At 44.8% G+C, this 19922-nt stretch overlaps 1 protein-coding gene across 2 annotated transcripts in view; it reads left to right on the forward strand.

Annotated features, from left to right (window-relative positions):
* Window positions 1-19922, forward strand: part of CACNA1E (calcium voltage-gated channel subunit alpha1 E) — a 1936751-nt gene that overhangs the window by 1532856 nt on the left and 383973 nt on the right. For both annotated transcript variants that reach the window (XM_086955515.1, XM_086955507.1), the window contains exon 19: window positions 5306-5403. In XM_086955515.1, the coding sequence (XP_086811641.1) occupies window positions 5306-5403 (98 nt within the window). The remainder of the gene's footprint in view (window positions 1-5305; window positions 5404-19922) is intronic.

Below are 19922 nucleotides of genomic sequence, written 5' to 3' on the forward strand. Positions count from 1 at the left end.
AATCAGTCCCTGGCCTGTTGGATTGTAATGGTGTAATAATAATAATAATAATAATAATAAAGCATTTTGTAAAGCGCATGGCTGCACAACTGTGTATCCCCGCGCTAATTGCTAACAGAAACTCTTTACAGTTCACCGAGACAGTGAGAAGGGGGATGTTAATGGGGGAAGAGATGAGTCTTTAATTTAGCTCTAAAGAGGATTTCTGATGGTTCCATTCTCAGATAAACCGGGAGGGCATTCCAATGCTTTGCTCCAAGAAAACTAAAGGAGCGACCACCCAGTCTTGCTCTATTGATCCGGGGAAGTTTGAATTGTGACAAACCCGAGGATCTGAGATTTCTGGTAGGACGGTGGATAGTTAGAAGATTTCTCAAATAGGTGGGACCTTTGTTGTGTGCAATTTTATGGGCATAGCAGAGAGCCTTAAATCTGATCCTTTCTCTCACTGGAAGCCAGTGCAGCTTGGACAAGGTAGCTGTAGCGGATGTTCTTTTTGGTAAACCTAGCACCATGCGGGCGGCCGCATTTTGAATGCATTGAAGCTGGTGCAGTTGTTTTTGGTTCGCACCTAAAAGGAGAATGTTTCCATAATCCAGATGGGGCGTTATTAGTGCATGCACTAACGTTTTCCTTGCTTCAATGGGAACAAGATCAATAGTCTTACGCAAGATTTTTAACGTGCCCATACATTTACCAATTATTTTATTGACGTGTGTTCTTCCCGACAAGTCTGAATCAATCATTATTCCTAGGTTTTTGACCGTTTCGACTGGGTGGGGGCAATCGCCCAGTGTAGTAGGCCACCAAGCCTGGGACCATATTGAGGTTTTGTTCCCTACTACTAGCACCTCCGTTTTGTCGCCATTCAAACGGAGGCAGTTATTATCCATCCAGGTGGCGACCGTTGCCATGCAGCTAGAAAAATTGGAGGCAAATTTTTCGCTGTCTGGGGTGAGTTTGAACATGAGCTGGGTGTCGTTAGCGTAACTAACAATGCCCACCCCAAAATTCTCTACGACTCGAGCTAGGGGTTCCATATAGATGTTGAACAAGGTGGGGCTCAAACTGGAGCCCTGTGGTACCCCATAGCTGATGTCGCGAGAAGATGACTTGAAGGGTGGGCAATGTATTTGGAATGATCTTTTTGAGAGAAAAGATTTAAACCAGGCAAGGGCATGATCCCTTACTCCAATGTCTGATAGTCGGGACAACAGGGTGTCATGGAGCACAGTGTCGAAAGCTGCACTTAAGTCAAGCATGACAAGTGCAGCTGTCTCCCCTTCATCTACCATCTTACGAATGCACTCCGTGGAGTAAAGAACTGTAATAACTTAATAACAAAAGGTCAACAAATACATTTCAGGAAAACATTGAGATCATTCTACAAGTAAAAGTGGCTACAACAGCCCTTCTTGGAGATGTCCTGCTAGAGAGTGCTGCAGCTAAGATGAAAACATTTATTCAGTAGTATTCTGAGTAATTGTTATTTCAACTCTATTAATATGTAAATGTATTATGGTTCTGAATTATAATTATAACAGGCTCTAAATAGGTTGGCATAGCACATAGGGTTTATTTTGTATATTTTCTTCAATGCAGCTACAACAAAGTTTCATTTTGTGGTAAGTTTATTCTATTATAGGGGTGGAGGTGCTACAACTCTGACTACTTCTTCAGGTTCCTCCAACCACATCATACTTGAACCTTCTGCTTCCACCCTACACATTCTACCCATTCTATGTTCTACACTTAGATGCCACATTCACATGCTCAACCATCAACAACAAGTCCTTCCTCTACCTACAATATTAAAAAAGATCCAACATATTAAGCTTGACTATATTCAATTAGAAAGTAGCACTAGTCATAATTTAGGTTCATACATGCACAATACTCATCCCTTTACTTTTAATCTTCTTTCGATTTCTTTCCTTCACAGCTTGATTGTATGATGCACGCTCCATCATTGCTCCTGGGAGTTGTGATTCTTCGTCTGGAATGTTTTACTCTTCCACCCCTCAATACGACTTCCTTTTCCACATATACCTCTGCTTTTGTTTTCTACTATGGTCTTATGTTGATTTTTAAAGCTCATTCTTTAGTCAGTCTTTTCCAACAAACTTCTTCTTCATTTTGTTCAGTTACATCCTCACTACACTTATGCTTCCACTACTCCTTGTTAATTGTTGGTAAACCATCTTGTACCAAAGCAATGGGATAATAGTTTTCTCTTTCTTCCTCACACTCTTCCAGTTGTTTAAACGTACAAGAACAAATATTGGCTATCATGTTTTCCTTACCAAGAACATAGTAGTCCTTATATCAAAAATCTTCCAATCTCATTGAAAATCTGTCAATTTTTGCTGGTGTATTAATTCCTCCTTCTTTTGTCAATACTTTCACTAATGGTTTATGATCACAACACATTCTACATGGTTTACCTCAAACCTATATTCTGAAATACTGCAGCCAATGCCTCTCTTTCAGTGAACACCTATATTTCTTCCTTGTAGAATCGTGAGCTAGAGCAATCACATTTTACTTTTCTAAACTGTTCACTTGTAATAATACCACCGATCCATTTTTCACTGGCATCTGTTGTAATAACATTTTGCAACATTGCATCAAACTCATTGAGAGAAGAGGACTTATCTATGACCTACTTGACAAATTAGAAATCCTCCAGACACTCATTTGTTCCGTCAAACTTGACCTTTGTTTTCATCAATTGATTTATATCATAAACATTCCTGGAAAAAATTGGCAAATACCTAGAAAATAATTCTACTAACCCTAGTAAAGAATACACCTCATCCTTATTAGTCAGAGCTGGGGCATCCTGTATAAAATCTGTCAAGCTTTTCTTTGATTTACTTTCCTCTTCAGATAAGACCTCTCCTCTGGAAATTTGCATTTGGAAATTTCAAAAGTTAACCCTTTTCCTCTAGCACCCTCAAAACTCCATGTAAATGTGCATCATGTTCCCGTTTGTCCCTCCCATAAATCAAAATATCATCTTTGAAGCATTTAATACCACCATCTTTCCTGAATAACTGGCACATCAGTTGCTGAATAATCACTGCAGTGGATGCCTATCCAAATGACATCCTTCTGATTTGAAAACAACCATCTGATGATACAGCATCTGTGTGCATCCTACCCTCTGCTTCCAAGGAACTATGATGATAGGCTGACAACAAGTCACCCATAGCGAAACATTTTGCACCTGTCGCAGAACTTAGCATTTGATTGATACAAGGCAATGAAAATTGATCAACAATCATGTAATCATACAAATGGTGAAAGTCTATGCATATCCTTATGGTTCCATTGAACTTCTTGCTGTAACCAATGGAGAAAGCCACTCTGATGTTTCAATTGGCCCGATTATAACTGTACCCAGGTATTTTTCTAATTTGTTTGTTAGATTGTTGAATTAGACTAGCAGGGGTACATTCGTAGCCTTATGTATCTCTGGGCAAGCCCAGTCCTTTAACACAATGCAGGAGTTTAAAGCCACATAAATTTCCTCTGGTTTTGCTAAATGCCCCTGGAAATTGGTTCAACATTCTGTTACTTGTTGCACCTTGGTCATCAATTGAAACTCGTTCCCAACTGCTGAGGTCAAGTATTATATGCACATTTCCTTCACCTAACTATCCTAAACATGAAGGGCCCTTCTTGGCTTCATATAGATTTCCCACGGTTAGGTGGTTCTTAAATGTGAACATCTGAGGTCTGTAACCTATTACATCTATTTTGAATGAATGTCAGCTTCAAACAGTTTATTTCCGATTGTACTCAAGATTTTTTCTCTCACCACCATTTCGTTGATGATAGAGAATGAGGCACCTGAATCAGCAAATATTTTTATCTTCACTCCCCAATCAACATAATCTACTCTGGTTTGATACCAAAAATACAAACATCAGACCTTTTAAATGCTAAATTTCTACTTTAATTTATTTCACAAATTGTAATATTTGTGTCTTCATTCACCCTTTGCCTCTGATTGTCACTCCCTTCTTAAACTGACTTTATACTTTTATCTTTTCGATACCTCCACACTTTAAAAAAATGTCCTATTGTACCGCACACCGCACATCTTTGCTTAGGTGCAGGTCAAGTTTTGCTGTATACTAAGTTATATTTACCATCACATCTGTAACATTTTAATGTTTCTTTAGGTTTGACTTGTCTTTTTGTTTCAACACCAGCGCTCCGTGTGAGGAGCAATGCTCTATGATGAAACGTGACACTCGCAAGGGTGTCTGAGGGCACTAGATATCCAAGGAGAAATGCCTTCACCACACTTCTAGATACCAACCAACCAAGGGGTCTGACCACTGAGCAAACTGATCTTTCTATCACCTTTCTCCTGCATAACCCATAGTTTGGTTTACTATATTTTCATTTAGAGGAACTTTTACCCCTTTTCTGTAGTCCTATGAAAGGTCCCATTTATGTCACATAGGTATTTGAGCACTTTTTCAAAGCCACGTTAAGTAGGAAAATTGATTCCTTAGCCATTGTTCAAAACGTTTAGCCCCATTATTTAATTGTTAAATTCTGATCCTTGCATTGGATTGTGTGTTGGTTCATCAAGGTCATTCTGTCCACAATTGATGTTCCTTTGGGTAACAATTAAAGTTCAGAAGAGCTATGATAACCTCTTCTTTTCGGATGGAAGTGTACTCAACATGAGGTTCTTTTTGAATATTCCGTCCCTCATTACAATACAGTTCGGCACACAACCGATGACTTGGCGGTTGCAGTATGAACCATATCTACTGCTGTTGTCCAACCAACGCCTTAGGATGCGTGCGGTCGGAGGCCGCAGTTAGAGGGACCGACCAACGCCTTCCGACGGGCTCATGTAGCCCATTGGTCAGTCGGAAACTCCTCATAATTCCCTAAGGACGCCGTTTCCAATGTTGTGATTACGAAGTCGGTTTCTGACAGCCTTTCCGACATGGAAAGGCTGTCAGAAAGCCACATTGGGGGCCCCTAGCAGGGCTCTTTTCCCCCCTGGCCCTCTGCATCTGGGCCTGAAAATCCCTACACTGTGTCCCGGTGCCTGCCACATGGTACAGAGATTTTCACAAACTCTCATTTCTCAATGGGAGCATGTGCTGAGGGCAGTTTCCGCCCGCCGCACAAGCTCCCATTGAAATTGGAGTTTCTGACATCGTAATCAGGCCCTCTGTGTGATTCCAAGAAAGCATTGCTCTTGGTTTGGGTTTTGAGCTCTTTTGAAATTGTTAAGTTGTGCCTAACTAACACAATTATCTTTGTATTTGAGGAGGAGCAGGAGGAAGAAGAAGCCTTTCAAGAGAAACATGCTCAACAGAAGGCTAAGGAAGTCAGTCCGATGTCAGCCACAAATGCAGCAGGAATGGAGTAAGCAAACTTATTTTCTGTGGGTTATCCCCTTTCTCTTCTCTTTTCAATTCTACCATGGGCATTCCATGAGACTAAGCTAGCAGGACCAGTTCTCCCAAATTAGCAATTTCAAAAGTTGGAATAAAAATATTAAAAGTTACAGAACAACTTAAATAAAATACCATTTAGTTGCGTAACAATAATCGCCTGTCATTCAGTGCTAAGATGCACCAAGGAGAGAATGAGCTTCATACTCAATTGTGTTACGCTATTGAAGAAACTGTAACCTATTGTTGGTTAGTCAGGACATATTTTGGCCAAAACATCATATTTCCGCAGTGGAACACTTGGAAACTGAAAATGTAGGTAAGCAATTTCCTTCTAAGCAAGCCCAAGAATTGGGCTCTGCTTTTTTGACATCATGTTATAATCAAAGGATATAAGGGATATACAAGAATAAAGGATACGGGGCACAGATGTTAGGTAGATACAAAGCTACGGAGTGGTTATTGAATTTATATAATCAATAGGTATGTATGGTTGCATCTTTCAGAGAAATTCATTCACAAATTAACATGCTTTCTACAGAAATCTACTAAAGGAATGATGCAAGTTCGCCAGCACTGAATATTTATTAATATTCATAAGCACTTACTATATCTCTCCATATGTAAGATCACAGAATATCTACACCAAAGTTTGGAATCCTAGAACATTTTCTCAAATGAGATGCAAATAACATAATCCTCTTTAAAGATGGTGTTTTCTTCAAGATTTTGATAAAAATAAATGTCATAATACTTGTGGGAAATTAACAGGTTGCGCACCTATGATGGCCAAACCCTTCTCAGTTTATTCCTGTACAAAGAGAAATAAATTGAATTAATCTTTTTCCATTAGCATACAGCTTCACATAGATGAAAAACAATTATTGGGTCTGATTTGCAAGAGTAATCTGAGACAAAATCCTAACTTTACTACTCCTAAATGCCCTTTATGAATACCGAAAGTCGTAAAGTTCGAATTTTAAGACCAAAACCTAAGTTTAACTGAGACAAAATCCTAACTTTACGACTTTCGATATTCACAAAGGGCATTTAGGAGGAGTAAAGTTAGGATTCCAAACTTTACTGCCCCTAAATGCCCTTTGTGAATACAGAAAGTCGTAAAGTTAGGATTTTGTCTCAGTTGGCTTTTGTGAATCGGGCCCAATAACTTTAAGGCAGATAATGTAGCACACTGACAGTGGACTACCCATGTGTTTACTTTTCTTATCTCCCTGAATTGGATCACTGAACACAGTTGTCTACTGTACTACTTTTTCCCCAGAAATTCATTTTTGTTACTTCACATGACATTATGTACATTTTGATTATGTAAAGTTTTTTTGTCTGTCAGGTAAGTGTTAAAAAGAGCCAGTGTTACCCTCATTTTCTTTTTTGCGCCTAGAGACAGTGCTGATTTTAATTATGATTTCTCATCCAATATTTTGTTTTGCAGAATTTTCCCTATGTCTAGAAATTATCTTTCTCCAAACCCCTTTGAAAAGGCCTGGTTTGTCAACCACTTTTATTGATTCATGGCATGAAGTAACCAGAGAGAGGCTCTGCTGTACCTCCTACCTTCCGGTCTGGTGTGTCCCTCCCTTTTTAGGTCTCATTGCCGATAGGTTTAGCTGTATGGCAAGGCGTATTATTAACACATGATGTACACATAACACACACACAACATACACATAAAGTACATGGGAAAAAAGGACTTTAGGTCAGTCCCCATGACCCTTTGGCTGTTTGGGTATGGATCATTCAGCCATTGGTTCATTTGCTTGCCTGACATTTTTGGGTCCATCACAGAAATTTTGTGGATGTTTATAGATATTTTGCCTTGGCACACATTTGAAGAAGGTACTTCTTAGAGATTTACATATATAAAGCTTTACACACACACACACACACACAAACAGTAAAATTATATGTGTGCCTAATAGGGGAACATTCTAGAGTGTGGCTCTGGCTGCACTATCACAGAGCCAGTGTTAAACTTTGATCTTCAACTACAGCTCCCGAAAAGGTGCATAATCCCTTAAACCATGATCGGCAAGACAAAGTAGAGCATACTGCAGTATGTCCCAGGTGACATTTCACAAGCAGCACAGGTGTCAGTGCAGCAGTGGCTCCTTCATTAAGGCAGAGGAGCATCACCCCATTGCTCACTCAGCAGTGCAAACAGGAACACTAAAACAATGTTATTATAATTTACATTTCAGGACTGAGTCTGTCTAGAGCATGGTGAGGCTGGGTTAGGCTAACCTGATGGAGCAGGGAGGAGGAGTGGTGGGCACCATAACTGCGCATGTCTGTGTGTTTGGCCGTCTTAGGACCGCCAAACCGACATGCACACTTAGCATTTCTCCAACCCAGACTGTGTTGCACAGTCGGGTGGAGAACAGACACGGGCTCCCAGGCCAAACCAAGCCCCCTCAGACCAATATCTGCACTTCTCTCATGCTGGTAGTAGTATTACCAGCATGACAGCAGTGTCATGATTGGCTTAGGGGAGTCTGGGAGCCTGTGCACTTCCTTGAGTCGACAGGAACAGAAGACAGAAGCGGCAGCTGGCAGGTAAATAATCTTTTCTGTTTTTTGCTCCTACACACTACCCCACCACCTCTATTCCGCAGCAGCCATCTCTGTGCCAGTGGTCCTTTCTGCTATACAGTGCCCCTTTGCTTCGTATATGCAAGCACTCATCTGTTCACAGGCAAGTCAGAAGATGTGCCTCACATAGTGTACTTCTGCCTACAGTCACTTAGGAATTATAATTGGGGCCAGGGCCGACCTGGTCTATATGGCAATCAAGCAGTGCCCAATGGAAATACAATTTTTAAAAAAGAAAACCACTTACCTTGCGCTTGCCGCTTCGTCAAAATGACTCATGATCTGCATTGTAGTACCGTGCCAATTAAGCAAGCCTACGTCCTTTTCTGGCTCAGCTAGGGGTACTCTTGGCCCATTGAGCTCAAAACAAGCCGAGTGTTCATGTTGCTTCTGTCTGCCACCAACGCCCTAACCACATGCATCAAGAATTAAAAACAAAGCATTATCCCTTTGGAATGCACGCCTAAATACTAATTGGGAACATTTCGGTTGGTACTAGACTTAAAGAGGGTAAACATGTTTGTGCGTTAAACGATGTTCCAACTGGTGACATTACAATCAATAATTGCACTGATGAAAAAAGGGGATTTTCTGACAATGCTGGATCTTCAGGATGTGTAGTTCCATGGACTGATCCACAGACTTACCGATCGGCCTGTCCATATCACCCATGATATTCGAAGGTCCGGTACCAATAGTTGTGCATTTACAATTACAAGGTATTCAGATGGGGCCCGATTCACAGAATGAACTTAAGACTCAATCCTAAACTTACTACTATTTTGCTATTCACAGAATGCACTTACTACTTTTGGCATTCACAGAATGCACTTTCTACTTTTGGTATTCACAGAATGAACTTACTACTTTTGGTATTCACAGAAGTTAGGATTTTGTCTTAAGTCTGTCTTAAGTCTGTCTTAAGACAAACTTAAGACAAAATCCTAACTTCTGTGAATACCAAAAGTAGTAAGTTCATTCTGTGAATGCCAAAAGTAGTAAGTGCATTCTGTGAATGCCAAAAGTAGTAAGTGCATTCTGTGAATACCAAAATAGTAGTAAATTTAGGATTGAGTCTTAAGTTCATTCTGTGAATCGGGCCCATAGATCTTTACCTTGATGATTGTTTATTTCTGGTTCTTCTGTTTTTAGTGCGGAATCCAGTATGCAGAGTATGCACTTGCTTAGAATCCCTCAGATTTGTGGTCGACTACCAGAAATCCTGTCTTCAACCTGCTCAGAAAAAGACTTTCATAGAAGCACTGATAGACACTGAGCAGGGGCAAGAGTTTCCCCCTAGAACCGCAAAGACATTGCTTACTGAGGTAGGTATCACAGCTGTGGACTGTCCTGCCACCACTGCAAAACCACTCGATACTGCAGGAGCGAAGATAAATCCCAGTCCTCCTCCTTAGCACCCGTCGCCACCACCTATCATATATGCTGGTGGTGGCAGACAAGAACCACGGAAGAAGGTGGGGAGAAAAAAAAAAGACCAAAAATAGTCTGGACCAGCACTTGTGGTGTAATGATCTCTTCATCTGTATGGACTGGGACCCCAGGGCAACCCCTGCTACAGATTCCAACGGCTTTTTCTCAAGTTGTAGGTACTGTCCCAATTAGATGTCCTCAGCACAGTCTTTTAAGCCAAACTGCACAAACACTTTTAGGAGTACTACCATTCCATTGTCCAGATGAATAACAAAAAAGTCCCCAAAAAAGAGCACCTTCTTTTTAGTCCAAAAGACAATAAAGGAACAGGGGAAAAGTCCCAGAACACGGCAAATAAACCCTTCCTCAATCTTAGAAAGGGAAAGATACTACCTTATATAATTCCTAAATGGGTGCACCCCTTATTGACACACGATTCCACTAGCTCCCCAGCTCCTTACAGGACGGGAGGAGGTTTCAGGGCCATGGATAGGAGAAAAACAGAAGGGAAGATGAGGATTTACATGAAGTAATGCAGCCGTGTTTTGTTTCCTCTTTAACACAGCTACACCTACAATACTAGTATTGCAGCAGTGTGACAAAAATCATACTCCACACTAAATTATGTAAAATAGAAAAATGGAAAATGGGCATGAAAAACTATCTCAAAAACTTCCTCTACCACAGGAGAATCCTAAACGAAATGTCCGTTGATTCAAGGGATCCAATGAAAGCTTCATAGTCGAGAGTACCTGCATTTCGCGCTCCAAATCCAACAAAGAGGAAGCCAAGCAAAATCCGGACAACAGGAAGTTATGGGAAATTCCAGGGTTATCGGCAGAGACCTTCCGGGTCACAGGACTGGGCAAAAACCAAGCACTAATCAAGTGCCGCAAAGGAGCTCATATACTCTGTGTAAACCCCGCCCCCTTCCAAGTGCACACCCAATAAACCACGCATAGCAGGCAAACAGGACGACTAGCGGAGGTGAGAGAACATCGATTCGTCATTTCCCAACATGGACCCATTATCAAGAATCAACAAGAGCTTGGTTATGCATCCAAGGCTAAATGAAAGTAACAATGATGATAATAACCTGGGCGTGTTATTATTTTAAATATCTAATATATAATCTGTTAAACCATTGGTCTGCTGCAACACAGCAGTACCAGCGATTTATTCATTTAACAAAGGAAGTGAGGCTGTTATTACAGTGGTGACTGCTCCTAAGAACCTACAGAGAGGTTTCCATTTCCAATACCTAATCCATTAGTAATAACCTCAGATATGAGTGTATGGGGGAGACAATAAAATGGATGGAAACAAAGAACAGATTGTCGGAGGTGTGTCAGTGCAATCACTGAGGCTGGAATCAGGAGGCCAGCCAACTAGCCCTTGGAATCATTCTGGTGGTCCTGGGTCAAGATGCAGGCTTAGTCCTTCTCACTCAGGCAACAGGGCAGCATATTTGCAGTTCTAGCAGAATAGCTGCTCAGCAGTGCTTCTCCTAAGTCTTCCATGGGTCTAGTTGTGTGTTAAAAAGTTGGTTCTGAGGGTAAAATATGTATACCTGGTGCCAGCTTTGAAGTAGGGGAAGGTTCTCGAGGATTCCACCCAAGAGCTGTTGGAATTTCCTGCCTCCCATGCCCTGGCCCCTTCTTTCTAGGGGCACAAAACACTAGTGTGACATCCTTTGTGAGTGTTCTGAGGCAGAGCATTTGTGATGTGTAAGTGTGGTAGGTGACAGCTCCTCCCCTATCAATTCTGAGATGGGCCACCTTGCCAACACCTATTCTCCCTTTGTCTCACTGTTTGGTAGTGATAGACAAAGGTGAAATGCCAGCTACACCTAGTGATGTGGCCCAGGATACAGGCTGCAGGCACCAAATGTTTCAGACTAGAAGATGCCAACTTTCAAAAATTGATGTTTGTAGAAATGTGTCTCAAAATCTAACTTTACAATTAAAGAGGATTTTAAATATACAATTTGTAGACACTAAACTCAACATTCCAGCCTGCTCCCAATTGAAAGTTATCACTGGTTAGATGTAATAAGATAACCCAATGTCATCCTAGGGGAGAGGTAGGCCTTGCAGCGGTAAAAAACAAATGTAAGAGTTTTTCACTACTAGAACATGTAAAATATAAAAGAACATGCACAACGTTTTAAATACACCTCTTCCTGCCCTATCGGCTATTCTGGGCCAACCATAGGGGTCACTTATATGTATTAAAAAGGAGGGTTTAGGCCTGCAAAAGATTTATTTTGCCATGTCGAAAACTGCACATAGGCTGTAATGGCAGGTCAGGGACATATTTGTCAAGCTACTTTAAGTGGGTGGCACCATTGGTGCTTCAGGCCCATTTAGAACATTACATGTACAGATCCTGGGTACAGGTAGTACCACTTTACTAGGGACGTATAATTAAATTAAATGTGTCAATTGGCTGTAAGCCCATGTTATCACGTTGTGGGGAGTGATCTAGTAAGTAAGTAAGTTATTGTTTTTTGAGCATGCAATTGCCAGGGCGTCTTAGCACTAGTGATTCTGAATAGTAGACAACAGACTGTTTATTTCATGGAATTAGAAAACAGCCAGGTTTTTAGCAGCCTACTAAATGGCAATGGAGTAGATTGCTATCACAGTCCCATTGACATGGAGTTCCAAAGTTTGCCAGCTCCGAAGGATAAACTTCTCCCAACCCATCTGGGATTCTAATTTCTTTGCACTGAGACTAATCTTGCTGTACCTGATCTCAGATTCCTGCCAGGAAGTAGGCTGGGCCACCACTGTGCACAGATTTATGAACTATACACAGTGTCTTAAATGTAACTCTTTAGGTATCTGGCAGACAGTGTATGTCCCAAATCCCCTTTAGAGATTCTAAGTGCCCAGGTATAACGCATTGCAATAGTCTATTTGAGATAGTACCAGGGCTACCACAACCATTTTCTGCATCTCCATCACTTTAGCAATGGTTAGCAGTGGCAAAGTGCACAGAGTCCTAAGGGCTGGTGCTAAGATAGGATTTTAAATTTAGACCACAGTTCCAAAGGCAATTCCATTGCACACAAGAGCTAGTTCTACAACTGATACAAGCGGGTACAGACAATATTATCTGTATTTCACTGGATATTGGGAGCGCCTTGCATATTTATTTGCAATGAACCAAGGACTTTAGTTTGTCACATGCTGTGTTTGTCTCACAAAGGGCTGCAAACAATTTTAAAAAGGTAGCTAAGTATATACGCCAATCAAGCTATTTCACAGACATATCTGTCTGCAGAGTTTGAAGTTCTCAAACCTTTGCAGGGATGCTGAACAAGAGCAATTTATCCTCATGGGCAGAATCTGCAGAAGGATCATTACAGGAAACATGCAGGGCTGCCACTTGCTCTACTCCAGACACATTTGTTTCCCAATACAGATTATAATTGTAATAAATAAAGATAACTCTGATGTTGCTTCTGGAGTATTAAAAGCTGCAATTAAGTAATTGTATAGGTATTATTTGCATCTGATAAAACACATGTGGCATGCATCATATTGTTGGTGCCTTAATTAAAGCTTATGTACATTCTCACTGAGTGAAGACTGGGAAGAGGATCACATACAATGGAGTAATAAACCCATTACTTACCAGTAATCTTCATGTACCTGTCCTCGACCCAATATCTTACCGACCTTTCCTCCCATAGGGCACTTCCAATATGTGCTTGTTACACAGCAAGTTGCCGTAACGGAGAGGGGTCCTTTTGTATAAACAAAATAGAAAACCGACTTTGTCATTTGAGGAGGCTGTCTGGGGCAGGGCCGCCTGGCTAAGTGAGGACTGGGACAAGGATCACTGTACTCAGGTTAATGAAGATTACTGGATGTAATAGGTTCATTCATCTTTGCTGTAAATCGTAGAGAGAAAATGATTCCTATCCTGTGGCTGAACTACATATGGTGAGATCATAAAAACTGGGAGCATTTGCAGCTTTGCTGCTTGACCAAATTATGTGGCCTTAAGCAATTATTTTAATTCACTGTGCCTCCTGTTTTTTCTATTATCATAAGTGAGAGCACGTTGTAGTGCATGATCTGAGGATGTGCACTGTACACAAATCTCTCTTGTGTTTGATTTAAATAACTATAATGTTGCTCCATGTTTAATAACAACCTAGGCCACATTTAAGGTCCACATGATAACTAGTTTGTCTCTTGCTTTTACTAAAGTCATCGCTAAGGTGCAGCGCGACCTGGACTGGTGCCAAAGAGCGGAAAAAACTGTATACAAAAGCAGGGGGTGTACGAAAAAATGGAATGTATGGGCGCCCTGGTGCAAATATAGAGGAGCGGGTACTCTCTTGGAGGGGTAGTCAAATTGTAATGCTGGAGGGCGCTTGTGTTTCCCTGATATGTAATTTCTGGATAACATTTGTATTATCTCCCAATGTGCTATTCAAACATGGTGTTGTACTGTATGGTCTTACGAGCTCTGTTAATAAAAAAAGAGTAATATATATATATATATATGTTAGAAACGGGACCCTGGCCGGCCAAGACTCGCGTCGAGGTCAGTCAGGGATCGCTATTTCTAAGTGTCAGGGCAAGGGAGTCACACACCAAGATAACCCCTCTCTCGCCCTCTAGGTAACGTGGCGCGAGCAGTCAAGGCTAAACTTGGAGGCTATGTAGGTTAAGTGTTTGCGCGCGCACCCAGCAACAACACCCAAGGCCCACCACAAAGGAAACTCCACACAAGGTTATATAAAAAATAGCCTTTGTATTATATCAAAAACACATTAGATAAAACATACACTTGGTTACACTGTGCCAACAGGCACGGGCAGAATTTACAAGGGGGATATTTACAAGACAGGGCCACCTGGACCACTGTCAGGAATCATCACTTTTTAGGAATAGCAATTAGCACATAGAATACTTTTAGAATCAAACTGAACGTGTATCACAAATTAGCACACAACCAGTAATTACTGGTAAAGCATAAGAACCTCCTACGCAACCCTAACCACCTTAGGCAACTATTGCGCAGGGAACAAAAGACCTCCACTAGCAACACCTGTACTAGGAGAAAAGCAACCACCTAGGAATCACCAACATCTAGGGGTATAAGCATGGGAACATTACACATGATGCATTAACATTCAGCGGTGTAGGGAAGGAAGACACATGATGGATCCAAACACATTCAGAGGTGCGAGCACAAGACAACACATGATGCAGTACCTACATTCAGCGGTGTATGCAAGGAAAGACACATGATGCTTCAGAACACATTCAGCGGTGCGAGCACAAGCAATTGCGCAAAACTTCCTATGAGTCACAACCTGTGGCAGTCCCTGTGTCCCAAAGTCAGGGCAGGCTGTAATAAGCCAAAAAGTACACCCAGCCTAAACGTAGCAACTGTCCACTAAGTGCTGGACAGTTTTAGATACCAAGGGTGCGGACGTTGGAGCCTCGTGGGCTCAGGAACAACAATGGGCAAGGAGCCTCTCTCAGGGCTCTCTCTCGATGTGGGCCATGAGCCTCGCTGGGCTCGGCAACAACTGCGGGTTCAAGAGCCTCTCAGGGCTCAAAGAACAAAGAATGGCCCCTCTCGTTGGAGTCCCTCACGGGGGACTCGAAAATAGAAAATGCCCCCTGAAGCCCTCGGGCTTCAATACAACAATGCGCGCAAACTCGCGCTACGGGGGAGGGGCGGACACCGGCAATGTGTCCCGACGCCCCTCTCCCTTCTCAGGCACTCACCGGGTCTCTGGGGCTGGAGGCGTCTCCTCGGCGGCCGGCGCGAGGCTCTCCTTCACTCGGGGAGTCTCGAGGACAGAGCCGGCTGCTCCTCTCGCCTCTCGCCTGGCCTTGTCTTCTCTCCCTCCGCCTGACTTCCGCCGGGGCCGCCAATGGCAGCGCGGCCCTGGGGGTCAGGAGGCGGGACTTCCGGGTCGCTGCAGGCAGCGCGGCGGCCCGGCAACAGCTTTCACTCCTCCTCGGCTGCGGCGGTGATCACGGGCAATGCCGGGTGGGCACCGGCTTCAATCAATGCGAAACTCCACGGGGCAATGCCGGGTGGCACCGGCCTTCGATTCAAGAGTAAAGCGAGGTGGCACTCGTTACTCGCCGCGAATCGGCAGATCAGGCAGCCAAATGCCGGGTGGGCACCGGCTGTGCACAACAGCGCTCCCCAGCGCTCGGACCAGAAATAAAGCGCTCTCAAGCGCTAATGGCAAACAAAGCGCTCCCAGGTGCTGGGTACACAAGCACAGCGCTCCCAGGTGCCCTCAGCAGGGTAGAGTTCCTGCAAAGTCCTTCAGCAAGGTCCTTAGGTAGGTAGGGGGCAAAGCTGGGCCAGGGGCCAGCTCACTGGCCCTCCAGGCAGGGAGGCAGTCCAAGTGGCGGTTCCTCCTGGCCCCAGCAGCAGCAGCAGCAGCCCCCTCAAGATCCTAGAAGAGAACAATTTCAGTGGGGACACAGCCCCATTTTTATACACTGAAATCCTTTGTCACAATGTGCAGGGTGGGGGGAAAACCAGTCGCAGCTGGTTCTGGAGCACTCTTGATGGCCCAGCCACCCATTTCATTCACGGGGGAGGCTAGGGTCGTTAGACACACCACAGGGGGGCGGAGCCAGCATTGTGTGGGGAAAACCCAGCCCATCCAGGACACAGGTACACTCCTCCCACACATCACTCATGCTAATCTCCCACTCACCACCGGGCAGACCCATCCAGACTTCCTGGAGCCTGGCATGCCAGCCAGCTCCAGCCAATCACGCTCCAGCACCCTCACTGCACACATCTCTCAATATCCAGAAGTAGCACTTCCCAACTAGACACACACATGCCGCAGACACCATCTTGCAGCATTCACTCTCACGAGTTTACACATACCAAACTCGAGCCTGCACTCCCCACGCATCAGGAACTACCGGGGACACACACATTCCCCATGCATTCCTATGGGAGGGCAGGCCAGCCATACTACACGCACGCACTTTCACTCTGGGACCCAGGGAAAAGTGCGCCAAGCCAGAAATCATGAACGCCAGGTTTCCATCACAAGCAAAAAGTTCAGGGGTGAAGCAGCCATAAGGGCCCGGGTCCAACACAACCCCCTTCCAGCCAAAACGCAGGGTAGACCGATCACCACCGTGATGGGCTTCCCTGCTTTGGGCGAAAGAACAAGGACACGGGCCCGCCACTGCCGGGACACCGTCCTGTTCCACGCCACTGTGAACCCCTGGGATTCCTTCTCAAACCACCATCTGGAACAACTGGGCTACCCCACTGGTACTCCTCAGCTGTCCGCGGCCAGGACCAGGCCCTAGGCCATCCAGGTACCACTGGTTCCTGCCTACTCACCGAGTGGGGGGTAGTAACCCCTGGCACATAGTAGCCACTCTCCACTCTTCCTGTCTGCAAGACAGGGCCAGACTGCCACTGGTTCTCCAGCCTAGGGTCTACAACCTTAGGTGGACCAGGAGTCTCAGGGAAGGCTCTCCTCCCCTTACCTCTTCTTCTAGGGTTCCTCCACCTCCTGCGAGGTGTACCCCTAGAACGCCATTCCAACCCAGGGTTTAACCCCTCAGGTTGCACCGGGGTCAGAGGCGGGCTTTCCCACCCTCTGCACCCCCTTCCAGAGTTCTGCACCCTCCCAACTGGAGAGGTACCCCTGGAAGAAGCACTGGCTAGGACTCTGGTTACAGAAGTCCCACCCTTCAGGTCAGGCCGATCCTGAACCTGGCCTCCCAACCTTCGGTCTAAACCTCTAGGTGGGATAATTGCCTGGCACTCCAGGACTTCTGGGGACTCACTCACCATCCCCCTGAGGCTAACACATGACTCATGTGCTGCGTGACTGTCTGTCTGGCGCAGATCTCCCGCCTCCTGTCCACCTGACAGTGCGGGAAGATCCCCCAGAACAGAAGTGGTGTCACCATGGTCACTTACCGGGAACTTCGCCCAACTGGGTAGTCCCTGACCCACTGGTTCTCCCACTGGGGAACTCCCCCAATCACTCCTCACTTCGGACTTCCGTGCCCCCCCAACTGGAGTGGCACTGCCGGACACTAGAACCACTGGAACACTATTTAAAGATACTCCAGGTTCTCTAGACACTAGGGGATCCCCCTCAAGGGGTCTAACAGGACAGCCTAGATCCCTAACCTGGTGTTCCCTCAAGAAACCATCCAGGTTCTGAGACTGGGTTTCGGGCACCTGGGAACACTCAGTCCCCCACTCACTCTTACTCCACGGAGACAAGACGTGAGCCCCTTCACCCCTCTCGCTACACTGGGACCTAGCTGGGCTACTCTGAGCCTCTTCCACCACACTGGTCTGGAAGATGCCTAACCCACTACTCTCGGGTTCACTCACCCATGACGTGTCAGAACCACTGGCACCTTCCCAGCGGTCTGCTTCCTTTGCAATGTCCCAAGGACTCACGTAGTCACCTCTTGACAGGTGTTTGCGCAACTCTGGCACAAAATAATTGAGCAACTGCTCTCTGATAACAAGGTTGAGTAGTCCATCAAAATCAGGTTCCCCATGAACCTCTAACCAATCAATCAGGGTATCATGACAATCATCCACATAATCTCCCCAATCCTGGTGAGGCAGTCTCCTACTGCCTCTGAACTTCAACCTGTATGTGTCCTCTCGGGAACAAGGTACCACTCTTTGGAAACGGGGCATGGCACTTCCCGCACCAAACTCTCTCTTGCTGCCACCACTGGATCCAACCCTCCCTGGGGAATCCAGAAAACTATAACTGCGGTCAGGGGATAACCTACCCTCTAGGGCTATCTTCTCCCTGGCCAAGGCCCTCTCAGCCTCTGCAGTCCGCTCATTCACACCCAGCTGCGCCATCTCTCTGGCATGCTCTAACCTGAGCTTCTCCATGGCCAACTGGTGCTCCCTCTCTTCTCTCCTATCCATCCACTCCTCTGGGGACAGGGAAAGGGATGGGGTGCTACATCTGACACTGGACCCAGCAAGGGACTCCCTATCTAGGGGGTACTCGCTCTCTGCTGGCGCCCATCCACTGTCATCCTCACTCTCCACATCAGACTCTTCAGGGCTCTCCTCAGACCCACCACCCTCAGGGTGTGCGGTCCGGGCCCTCTCCCTCTCACTGTGCTCACGCTCCCAGTCACTCTTCTGCCACAGGATCATGTTATCCCTAAGCTTGGACTGGGTGTCTGACTCACTCACTGGGATGTCTCTCTCCTTACATAACCGTACCAACTCATGCATACTGTACTTAAACAGGCTACAAAGGTTAAAAGGAGATTCCATCTTGACAGGATGCTCACAGACACGTGCAACACAGGGGACTTAACTGTCAGAGCTGAAGCAAGAGCACACGGTTCAAAGTATTTCAGCAAGCTCCCTACTAAAGAGAACTCACACTAATCTGTCCAGGCAACACACCATTCATACACGCACACCCTCCCCTCGGACCGGTAAGGCAGTTTTTACCACCCCTGATTTCTCAACCTGACCACACGTGACACAGGTACCAAACTCTGGGAGCAGGGCAGGGGACAAATGTACTGGACACTCTTTGGAAAAAGAAATACTAGAACTTCAAAGGACAATAATCCCCAACATGTAATTATCTAAAATGCAGAGCTTTGTAGTGTGGCCTGTTGCCACTGCAGTACAACGCAAACACAAATCCGGATCCCACCGCTGCCACCAATGTTAGAAACGGGACCCTGGCCGGCCAAGACTCGCGTCGAGGTCAGTCAGGGATCGCTATTTCTAAGTGTCAGGGCAAGGGAGTCACACACCAAGATAACCCCTCTCTCGCCCTCTAGGTAACGTGGCGCGAGCAGTCAAGGCTAAACTTGGAGGCTATGTAGGTTAAGTGTTTGCGCGCGCACCCAGCAACAACACCCAAGGCCCACCACAAAGGAAACTCCACACAAGGTTATATAAAAAATAGCCTTTGTATTATATCAAAAACACATTAGATAAAACATACACTTGGTTACACTGTGCCAACAGGCACGGGCAGAATTTACAAGGGGGATATTTACAAGACAGGGCCACCTGGACCACTGTCAGGAATCATCACTTTTTAGGAATAGCAATTAGCACATAGAATACTTTTAGAATCAAACTGAACGTGTATCACAAATTAGCACACAACCAGTAATTACTGGTAAAGCATAAGAACCTCCTACGCAACCCTAACCACCTTAGGCAACTATTGCGCAGGGAACAAAAGACCTCCACTAGCAACACCTGTACTAGGAGAAAAGCAACCACCTAGGAATCACCAACATCTAGGGGTATAAGCATGGGAACATTACACATGATGCATTAACATTCAGCGGTGTAGGGAAGGAAGACACATGATGGATCCAAACACATTCAGAGGTGCGAGCACAAGACAACACATGATGCAGTACCTACATTCAGCGGTGTATGCAAGGAAAG

The sequence above is a fragment of the Lissotriton vulgaris genome, chromosome 1_1 (genome assembly GCF_964263255.1).
Source record: "Lissotriton vulgaris chromosome 1_1, aLisVul1.2, whole genome shotgun sequence".
Classification (NCBI taxonomy): domain Eukaryota; kingdom Metazoa; phylum Chordata; class Amphibia; order Caudata; family Salamandridae; genus Lissotriton; species Lissotriton vulgaris.